This window comes from Gallinula chloropus (genome assembly GCF_964237585.1).
Source record: "Gallinula chloropus genome assembly, chromosome: 15".
Classification (NCBI taxonomy): Eukaryota; Metazoa; Chordata; class Aves; order Gruiformes; family Rallidae; genus Gallinula; species Gallinula chloropus.
Window position 1 is genome coordinate 2,986,106 of NC_140100.1, and position 10,955 is coordinate 2,997,060.

Below are 10,955 nucleotides of genomic sequence, written 5' to 3' on the forward strand. Positions count from 1 at the left end.
GCTATTGCCGCCGCCGCGCCCCGTCCCTTTCCCTCTCCCCGGCGGCAACGGCGCTCTGCCCCGCCGTGCGCGCGCGCGCTGCCGGGAGCGGCGCGGAGCCCGCTGGGAACAGGTCACCATGGCGGCCCGTGTCCTCTCGGCCTGTGTCCGCCGCCTCCTGCCCCGCCCGCCCGCCGCCCCGCGGCCCGCCGCCCTCGGCACCCTCTGTCCCCGCTGCCCGCGGGCCCCGCTGCCCGCGGCCCCGCCGCTCCCGCAGCTGCTGGCGCAGGTAAGGCCCGCGGCGGGCGGGCGGGCGTGAGGGGCGGGGGGGGAGGCCCACCCGGTGCTGCCCGGTGCTGCCCGCGGCCGCCGCTGTGTTGCAGGTGCCGCGGGCGGCCTGGCCGCAGTGCCGCCGCTTCTCCGAGCTGCCCCCCCTGACCTTGGCCGACATCAAGGACCGCGTCCTCTACGTCCTCAAGCTGTACGACAAGATCGACCCCGAGAAGGCGAGTGGGGCCGGGCCGGGAGCTCCCGTGTGCCTTGGCGGGGCGCCCGGGTGTAACGGGCTGGGGGGAGGCCAAAGGCTCCCGGGTAAGCGGGAGAGGGAGGGAGGGTGGAAGGGCTGCCCCGGCCCTGAAATCCCGTGTGCCTTTTGCAGCTCACAGCCGAATCCCACTTCATGAAAGACCTGGGTTTGGACAGTTTGGACCAAGTGGAGATCATCATGGCAATGGAAGACGAGTTTGGTAAGCGGGAGCTGCACGTGGGCGCTGCCCCTCTGACCCCTGGGCGCTGCGGTAGCGAAGGAGGGCTGGTTCTTTGGGTACCCCTGTGCTGCTGGTGCCGGGATGTGATTCACAGAAAGGCGTGCACGTCTGTCAGTGAGAAGGTGTGGGGGGCATTGGTGGCACCAGTGGGAGCCCGGGGAAGGTGCCTGCCCGTCTGCTTCTGAGCTCTGGGAGCTCTCAGGTCTCTTCTCCCAGTTACTCCTCCTGGGCATCACCCATTGTATGGCTGGGATGGGGAGAAGTGGCAGCAGCATCTAAGGGAGGGCAGCTGATAACTGCATTTCCAAGTTTCTTTTTACATCATTTTGGCTGCTTTTGTGCTTTCATGTAAAGCTCCTAAACTCAGGCCTGTGTGCCTAACGTGGCATGTTGGGTTGCACAAGTGCCTGGTGTTCAGTCGCTCTGCTGAGATGGATGCAGGTGTTTCAGGGTATTTGCTGACACTCTATTTAATGCACCTACCGCCTGCTGCAGATGAAGCCTTAGTGTGGCCCTGAGGGCTAGAAAGAAGAGCTTACATCTTCTGGGCTATATTTCTGACCAGTCCCATGGCCAAGCATCCTTGTGCTCCCTGTCCCCAGCTGTGAGTCTGTGCTGGCTGCTGGTTGTATGACCATGCAGCAGCAGACTCTGACCCCAAGAGGCTCTGGCATGCCTGGAGTTACCAAGACCATCCTTCTCCCGTCACACACCAGTGGCTCTGGGAGCTCTAGAAAGGTGTTTGTGGCTTTAATGAGGCATGAGGGGCACTTGCTGGCTGGCTTGGCAGCCCCGCTCTGTCTGCCTTGTCCCTCAGCCAGACGTGTAGCATCACGAGGGCAGAACACAGCAGTGAAGAGTTAACTCTGAGCAGCAGAGCAGCCCCTGCCCGTTCAGTCCCTGCCCAGCTGCAGGCACCTGAGCCAGCAGCAACCCCTTCCTTTGGCCTTGCTCCTCTCTCTGCTGGTTTGGGCTACGTGTGCTCTCTTTCTTCCAGGATTTGAAATTCCCGATGGAGATGCAGAGAAGTTAATGTGCCCGCAGGAGATTGTAGATTACATAGCAGATAAGAAGGATGTCTATGAATAAAAAAACCCAGCTCTTCAAAGCCAGGTAAGTAGAAAGGTGTTGCTGCAAGTGTTGTGGGGAAAAGGATGGCACATGTGATGCTGTCTCTGGCCCAAGGTGACGGCGTGTGGCTGTGTGGCAGGCAGGGTCTGGCAAGCCTGGGAGGGAGCTGGCAGCAGCTGCCTGCTCCGAGCAGGAGGATGAAGGATGCACGTTTGACTGAGGCATCTGCTGCTGGAGAGAGGATGTGGGGCTCAGTGACCTTCCATCTCGCCCTGCGTGGCACTTCAGGCACTCAGAGTATCTGCAGGTCTTTTAGCAGATGGCAGATTGACTTCAGTCATGGAAGTCCATCTTCTCCCTGCTCCTCAGCACCGCAGAGCCGTGTGAGAGCCCAGCTCCCAGCTGCCCATAGTGCCTGGTCCCTTCCCCAGCAGCCACAGCCATAGCCTGCAGCAGGAAAGGAAACGGGCAGGAAGGGGTTATTGGAGTGACAGCCCTGAGGGGCTGCAGGGGAAATGAGCCTGGCAGCAGATCTGTCCCTGTTCCTGTTTGTTCCTGTGCACTTCTGGCCTCCCCCCACTCTCCTGGGTCAGGGGGGAGCTGCACCCCTCTGCTGCTCTCTGAGCTAGGGTGGGACCCTGGGCGATTCGAAAGGCCCCTGGACTCATTACATCTCTGCTCTGTCTTGCCTCTGCCTGACCCACTTTTCTGTGCCTTTGAGTGGTGCTTCACAGTTGATGAAATATTAAAACCCTGGGTTTGTATTTTTTCACCAGGAGCTGATGTCTGTACCACTAGGACCGGGCTGGTGGCAGCGGGTGTGAACGTAAGCGCACACGCTGTGCTGTTGCTGCTTTCATCAGAAAGTTGTACTTGGATGTTGTATTTAAAGCTGTCTGAATGTCTTGTCCCTTAAACACAAGATAAAAAAGGAATAAACACCTAAGACCAGTGTTGTGTTGCTGTGCTCATGGTCAGTGTGTGAAGGACGCTTCGGGGATGAGTAACTGGCTTCAGTAGAACTGCCCCTCCCTCTGACACAGACTGTTTTGGCCAGGGCCCCTTGCCTCACGGGAGAAAAACACGCTCTGCCAAGCAGGAGGGGCTTGTGGGGCTCTTGGGCTCTGAGAGTGTCTCACTGAGAGCCTTTTGTTGCTCCTCTGGACGTGTGTGAAAGCACCTCTGCCGCTGGCGTGGTCACTCCTCCCCTGATCTCAGGGCCTGTGTTTCCTCCTCTTTCCAATAAACTGCCTTTCTGCCACCTTTAACATTCATTGCATCAGCGCTGGGAAAAGCAAACCAGTTCCATTCAAAAGGCTTCTGCTTCCCTGATGGAAAACAAAGTGGGGAATGATTTTCCTGCTGCTGGAAGGCAGAACTGCAGCGGTGTTTCTGTAAGCCCAAGTAATCTCAGCACGGGAGGTTTGCTTTAAATCTCTCCTGAGACAGAAACCAGTTATTTCTGGACACTACATGGTTTTTCCTCTGAGCCAAGAAACACTTTCATATGTCAAAGAGGCACCGCTGGGCTGGGAGCCAAGAAAGTGTCACTCGATAACGTATCCTCCTCTGGCAATCAGGGTGGTGGAGGATGGAAAATAGACCCAAGTCTCCTGGCGTGGCACATGGTGCCCAAGCCTGGTGTGGCTGCTCCTGGGGCTTCTTCTAGAGCTGCAGTTCACCTTCAAAACCCCACGGTGCAGAATGCTCTCCCAGCCAGGCATCTTGGTGCCTTCGGGGCCTGAGTTTTGCTTTTGCAGTGAGTGAGGCTCGTGCTTTTGGAGACTCATCGGTCGCTCCTTCACCCAAAATCTGCTCTGAAACGTGTTCTGAACAGGCTGCACGCTGGAACTGGGAGGAACCAGTTGTTTTGGCCACCACGGTGGCTCCCCCCATCTTCCCTGGTGTGGACACAAGGCACCGGTTCGGAGGCAGGAGTGATGGTGGTGGCAGAACCATCCCTTTGCCACCCAGACACGTTGGTCGCTGCCTGCCCAGGGTGGTGTGGCCCTGAGGGATTTGGTGAAGGAAGCGCAGGCGGGTGCAGCCAGGGATGCCCTCAGGGAACCTTTGCCCGGAGCTGCATCCCGGGCAGAGCAGGGACGGCTGGAGGCGGCCCCGGGGACGACGGCTCCTAACGCGGCTTCCCTGTGCTAACCCCGGGGCAGGAGGGCGGGCGGAGCCGTGTGCCCGCGGGTAGCGGTGCCCGTGCTCTCCCGGACACCCCGGCAGCGCACCCGCGGCGGGGGAAGGAGCAGGGTCAGCTCCGGGGCCCCGGCCATGCCCCCCTCCGTCCCTCCCCGGGGGGGCTCCGCAGCCCGAGCTCAGCCCTTCTGCGGCCGAACTCAGCCTTTGGGCGAGCCCGCAGCCGCCCGCCCCGATGCTCCTTCGGGGCAGAGGCGGGCGGGGGTCGGGCGGGGCCGGTGGGGCGGGACCGGGCCGGGGGCTGCGGCTCCCCGGCGCCTCCGCCCGCCGCAGCGGGGGCGGGCGGGGGCTTCCTGCCGCCGCCTCGGCAGAACCGGCAGCGCCGCCGCGCCATGGAGAGGCTCCGGCTCCCGCGGCTCCCGCGGCTCCCGAGGCTCCCGAGGCTCCCGCGGCTCTTGGCCGCCGCAGGTGAGCGCCGGGACCCGCCGCTGCCCCCCGCCCCTCTCCCTCCCTCCTTGCCCCCCACGCGGGACCGGCGGGCGGGGGGCACGGCCGGGAGGGCGGCGGGCACGGCCGGACAGGCTTCCCGAGCCCCGCAGCCCTGGGGGGCCCGGGCCGGGCGGTCCGGGACCTGTCGCTGGTCCCTCGGCGGGGGGATGCCGTGCTGGGGGCGGGGGCGGCCGCGGGTTCTGTGGTGGCGGGGCCGGCCTGGGGCTTGGAGCGGGTTTAGGTTCCGCGGTTGGACCGAGGAGGGGGGACGGCAGCTGCTCGGGTGTCACCGGGACCCACCCCGGGTGGGCTCAGCTGTGGGGTCCCCGGGGCACGTGGTGGGGTGGATGCACGGGGACCGGGGCTGCTCGAAGGCAGCGGGTGCTGCGCCGGGGGGAGGAGGACTGGGAGCCCCAGTGAGGTGCTGGCAGAGATCGGGTGCTGAGGGGTGACCCCAGCCTCAGCAGGTCGGGTGACCGACTGCCCGGACACCCAGTGAGCTGCCTTCTCCCTCTGGAGAGCAGCTACCATCTCAGTGGGGACCCAGAGTCCTGCACAGGGCGCTGCCCAGCCTGGTGCTGGCCTGGCACTGGCGTGGTGCTCAGCCCAGGGACCCGGTGGTGCTGGCATCTGTACCCAGCAGCTCTGCTGGGCAGAGGTTTGGGGCGAAACAGGCGGTTCCAGCGCATGGCAGAGCGTGACCGGGTGGGACAGCGTTCTGTTTGCGAAGATGAAAGCAGATGCTTTCCAGAGGGGTTTGGGGGTTTTGGCCTTGGCAGTGCTGCCCATGGTTCACAGAGGGGAGAGGAGCCCCGCTGCCAGTGCCGGCAGCTCTGGGGGTGGTGGGGGCCCTGTGCCAGGTGCCCAGCACTGGCCAGTGATGCCCGATGCTGGTACACGCTGCTCTCTCTCCCCAGTGATCGTGGAGTGCTGCGCGCGGCTCTGCCCTGGTCTCAGCAGTGGAACCGGCTCCACGCTGGGCACTGCCATCCCCTGTGACCTCCTGGGGACCACGATGGGGGAGCGCTGCCAGACAGGTACTGCTGGGGCTGGGGTGCTCATGGCCCTTCATCTGTGGCACCGTGTGAAGCCCACATGCATCTGTGCCATGCTGGGGCCTGGGGTGCCGGGCTGGTGGCTGTGGGGTGCTGGCCGTGGGTCAGCCCTGCTCAGCACTTCTGCCTCTGCCTGTAGGTCTGGAGCAAGGAGCTGGCACCAGGCGGACGCTGATGCCGGAGGCTGCGGGGCAGCTGCAGACAGAGGCTGAGCTGCTGCCCTTCCCTGGGACACCCGCTGGGACTGCGGAGCCCCTCGGCCCCCAGAGGAGCCCTGGAGGCCCCCAGGCAGGCAGGGAGGGGACAGGGCCTGTGGTGTGGGGTGGAACAGCCACGGAGCACCCAGGGGCCCTGCTCTCTGCAGGCACCGCTGCACAGGCAGCAGCAGGCAGCACACCCCTGTCCCCAGCCCCGGCATCCGTGGGGCCAGACACAGCTCCTGCCACCAGAACTCCCCCTGGGACTGAGTCTGTAGGGAATGTGATAGCAGAAGGTGCCACAACCCCACAGGGGACCCCCTCGCATTCACCATCCTCCGTGGTGGTGCCCAGCTCTGCCAGAGGGCAGTGGGGGTCCCCCAGCACCCTGCCAGGACAGACCCCCAGGGGAACAGGGCTTGTGCAGAGACAGGGGGGCTCACGTGGTCCCTCTTCCCCAGGGCCATGGGCTGCAGATGCCTCCAGTGCCACTGTTCCGCTGGTTGACAGCAGCCCAGGGACTCACCCAAGCACAGGCAGCCCTGCTCTGGGGACAATCGGGACGTCACCCTTTGGTGGGGGGCTGCAGAGGCTGCTGAGCTCCGTGGGGACATGGCAGGGGACACGCCAGGGGCTGCTGAGACCAGCAGAATGGGGCTCTGACTCCCACCCATGGCATGGGACTGATGTTACCTGGCAGGGTCCTGGCCAGGCCCCTCACCCCTCCCCACCATCCCTGGGGGCCAGTGGCCGTGGGGGCCCCCTGGCCAGCACAGCCCAACCAGCCCTGGGAATGGGCCCAACCTTGCTGCCTGCTGCAGGCAAGGGGTCGGGTGTGCCTGTCCCCACTGCCACAGCCAGCACTGCAGGGGTGACATCCCCTGGCCTGGGGGGGACCCTAAACCCGACCCTGGGGATGTCAGGGCCACCCAATACAGAGGGTTCCCATGAGCACAGCCACACCCCCGTGGATCAGACCCTTACCTCAGCGGCCCTGAGCCGCACTTCTGTGGCAGAGAGTGGAGTGTCCCACAGCAGCCCAGGGTCCCCCCATGTCCCCCTGTCCACACAACCTGCTCTAACCGGCAGTGCTGCAGTATCCACATCATCGACCCCGCAGAACTCCCAGAAGACCAGCCAGGGTGTCCCAGAGCATGGTCCCACTGTGAGCACCCCCCCAGCAGGGCTGTTCCCCAGGCACCAGCTGCCCCATGCTGGCTTGGGGGAGAAGCCTGCTGACACCCCCCAAATCCTGGGGGTGAGCGATGCTGAGCCCTGGATGGCAACTGCCCCACTGAGCTGGCAGCCTGGCAGCCTGCCCCCCACCTCAGCCCCTGGGTCCTCCTGGCAGCCGACTCTGTCCCATCCTGCATCTTCCCTGGGGCTGACCACTGCTATCCACGTCACCACCGCTGCTGTCACTGCCACCATCACAACTGCCACTGCCAGGCCAGCGCTGCTCGGGGACATGAGGACAGTCACACCGGAGTCCAGTGCTGCTGTATCGCAGAGGGATGTGACGGGGCTGACGTGGGGGCCCCCAACTCACCTGTCCACCGTGGTGCCAGGGCCGCCCCAGCAGCCCACCAATCCCCTTGGGACCCTGGGCCATCCTGGGGGCCCTGGTTCTCACCCAGCTGCCAGGGACACAGACTTGGTCCAACCATCGAGCAGCCCCGGAGGGCAGTTGGAGGCTGACACCCCCCAAACGACACCAGGAGCAGCAGCAGGCAGGGCCCCCCACGTGTTCATCATGGAGGACCAGCCGCCCCTCCTGAGAGGTGGGTCTGGGGTGTTTGGGACCCTCTGCTTGGGCATGGTGGGAGGGGAAAGCCCCCAGGGGCTGGCAGCATGGGTAGTGTGTCCCCCTCCCGGGGTGGGTGGTGCTGTGCTGATCCCCATCTCTCCTCCGCAGCATCACTCCTTCGCATCCCCTGCGAGTTGGTGCTGGACATGGGGTTTGTCCCCGCCCTGCAGGACCCTGGGTCCCACGAGCACCGGGGGCTGCTGCAAAGCTTCAATCAGACGGTGAGCAGGGGCCAGGGCTGTTGAGGGTGAGGTGGGGGTTGCAGCTGGGGCCATACCTTGCACTGAGCCTCCTCCCTGCACAGGTCTCACCCCTCTTCATGTCGGTGCCGGGGTTCCTGCGGCTGGAGGTGACGAGGATCAGGTAGGTGCACGCACAGCCCCCCAGTGTGGGATGCTCCCTGGCCTGGGGGGCACAGGGCGCGCCCCACGCTGCGGGGCTGTGGCGGTGCCGGCACGCAGCGCTGGACATGGGTGTCTGAGCCACCTCTGGACTCGCCGTGGGCTGTCCCCGCAGGGAGGGCAGCGTGGTGCTGGAGTACGACGCGCTGTTTGCAGCGGAGCAGGTGCAGGCGGCAGGGCTGGGCGCGCTCCTGGACGCCACGGTGGGCTCTGGCAGCACCCGGGGGCTGGTGGTGGGCACTGCCCCTGTCCTGCGCAACGTGGCTCTGGGTGAGTGGGGGACTATGCAGGGGGACGTGCGGTACCCGGACCCTCTCACAGCCCCAAGGGCCCAGCCAGGGCTGGTCGCAGGGTGGGCACATGCCCAGCCCCAGTTCTCTGCTCGGCGTGGAGGAGGTGGCACAGCTGGACACCCCCCCCCATGTCCGCAGAGTGGCCGCTGGACCCCTGCTCCGTGCTCTTCACCTGCCGGGCCGGCTTCACTTGTGTGGCCCGAGCGGACGGGAACGCCACCTGCACCTCCCTCTGCCACCGCGACTACTGCAAGAACCACGGCATCTGCACCCACCCCCGGGACCGCGGGCCCCTCTGCCAGTGAGTGTGCCCGGGGCCAGCCCTGGGGGGGCGGGGGGGGGTGGGCTCTGTGTCCCCCCTTTCCCCCCCCGGTGACCGATGTCCCCTTGGCGCAGGTGCCCCGTGGGCAGCGATTTCTGGTTCATGGGGCTGCGCTGTGACTACCGGGTGACGCAGCAGAGTCTGCTGGGCATGGCCGCCGGGGTCCTGCTCAGCATCATCCTCCTGGTCGTCGTCGTCGCCGCCGTCGCCATCCGCCGGTTCAAGTCGCTGCTGCTGGAGGCCCGGGCCGACCAGACCCGCAGCAGGTGGGGTGCGCGGGGACCCCGGGGCTGGGCTCCAGGCTGGGCCCAGAGGGCGGCGGGGATGCTCCTGCCCGGGAGCCCGAGGGTGCTGGGCAGCAACTCCGGGGGGAGGTGCCGGGGAGGGGGCAGCGCAGCCCCCTCGGGGTCAGGGAGAGCGGCGGGCTGAGCCCGGGGCTCCGCCGTGCCAAGAACAACACGCTGCGGCGGCCGATAGCGGCGGCGGGAGGGGTCGGGCGGCGGGGGCCGCGGAGCCGCGGCGGTGTCGCGTCGTCCCGCGTCGCCGCGTGTCCCCCCCCCCCCCCACCCCCCCCCCCCCGCCCCCCCCCCATTCCCACCCCCCGGCTGGGTGCGGGGCTCTGTGTGCGTGGGGCCCGGGGGTGGGTGCTCACGGCGCCCCGTAAAGCAGCGCTGCGGGCAGGGAGGGAGCGCCGGAGGCTGCGCGGAGGGAGTGGCCCCCCGAGATGTGCTGATGAGCCCCCAAATGCGAGGTCCCGAGCCCCCCCTCGATGTCTCCCCCGGGGAAGCACAGGGTCCGCCCGCCCCCGACCCTGCGCCGGCTGCCGGGCTCAGCCCGGTGGGGATGCAGGTGGGGAGCGGGGCTCCGAGGGGGTGGGAAGGGGGTGGGGGGGCCGCGCCGTGCTGGTCCTGCTGCCCTCCCCACCAGGCTCTCGCAACAGCCCCGGGGCCGCGGCCAGGCGCTGGTCAGGGGCTCTGCCCCCGCTCGGGACGTGGCTCTCGGTCCTGCCCCGAGGCCCTGAAATTGGGGTGGAAACCTGCACGCAGTGCTTGGGGTGCAGTCACCGAGGCCGTGTGTGTGTGTGTGTGTGTACATGTGCCACCGTGCCCACACACATGTGCCCACATACATGTGCCCCCCGTGCCGCACCTCGCAGCTACCGGCGGTTCTGCCGCCTGGACGACGTCTCCGCGCAGTACTGGTCGCGCTCCTGGCTGCCCTCAGCCAGCTCACTGGACAACCCGGCCTTCAGCAACTCGGAGGAGCTGCTCCACCTGCAGATCTTGGACAACGGCTGCTGCAGCTGCCGGGAGGACTCGGGCATCGCTGACAGCTCCAAGCAGCACCCAGTGCTGCCTGCCCGCCCCGACTGCCGGCCCAGGTAGAGGGGGGTTTGCTGAGCCAGACTAGGAAGGGCTTTTTAATTTGCTGGGCTCCCTGTGCTTGCCAACAGCACCGTGGAACTTTAACACTGCAGCATCCTTCAGTGTCCAAGAAGAAACAAGTGCTTTTGTCTCCCCCTCCCCATCCCCCAGGGCTTTGAGAGATGGGGGCTGGTTTAACAGCAGGGTTCAGATCTGCAGGAAACGGTGTGGCTCTGTGTGTATGAGCACGTTTTAATCAGCTTCCAGGGGTGTAAATGGAAAAAGGGCTCTGGAAGTTTCCAGCTGCACAAGCAAACAGCGAGCTGAGGGCACAGCTCGGGATCAACTCCCATGCTTGAGCCCAGCGCTGCTGTGGGGACCGGGAACACATTTGCAGTTGGTACAGTGAGCATGTCACCCATGGGAGCACAGTACCCGGGAGCAGGGTCCCACTCGTGACAGTCCCCCCCTATCAGCAACAGCTCCCTTTCTACCCCCTCCTCCCTCTCTTCCCCTTTCTAATGGATTTTCTTTCCAGTTTCCATTACGAGTGGGACACAAGTTCTAGCAGCATGAACGATCCCATGGTGGACTCTGGAAAAGCCAGTGATATCTCAGTGTCCAGTTGGCCCATGGAGCCCATCCAGTGGACGCCTTTTCCCCTCCTCCATCAGCTTTCCAGGCAGAGGCCGGTGAGCAGCTTTGAGCTCTGGCTCATACATATGGGAGCGCTGACAGAGCCTGTGGTCAGGGGTGCAGAGTCCCCGTGGCCGCACTCTTTCTCACTCCATCCCGGGGAACGTGACACAGGGAGGGGAGGGAACCCCCCAGGGACATACTAGGAGCCATCAGGTCCTCCCGGGCTTCCCTGCTGGAGGGTGTCAGCTGGTGTGGGGTACAAGACAAAGTTGCTCTCTCCCCAGCACAAAGCCAGGCGGCCTCATTCGTACTGCGAGGGGATGGAGCTGGTCAACCTTGAGAGGAGCTGGACAGCCTGAAGAGCGCAGAGCGAAGGACAGGCAACAAGGTTCAGCTTTTAAAACCAACCACATTTTATTTCCACGT

General features: G+C 65.2%; 1 protein-coding gene across 1 annotated transcript; it reads left to right on the forward strand.

The window, feature by feature from the left end:
* Positions 1-76: 76 nt before the first annotated feature.
* On the forward strand, positions 77-2,770 carry NDUFAB1 (NADH:ubiquinone oxidoreductase subunit AB1). Its single transcript, XM_084271188.1, has 5 exons — positions 77-268; positions 363-485; positions 638-725; positions 1,744-1,859; positions 2,594-2,770. Exons 1-4 carry the CDS (start codon positions 119-121, stop codon positions 1,833-1,835), a joined length of 453 nt encoding a protein of 150 aa, XP_084127314.1. The 5' UTR covers positions 77-118; the 3' UTR covers positions 1,836-1,859; positions 2,594-2,770.
* The last annotated feature ends 8,185 nt before the right edge of the window (positions 2,771-10,955 follow it).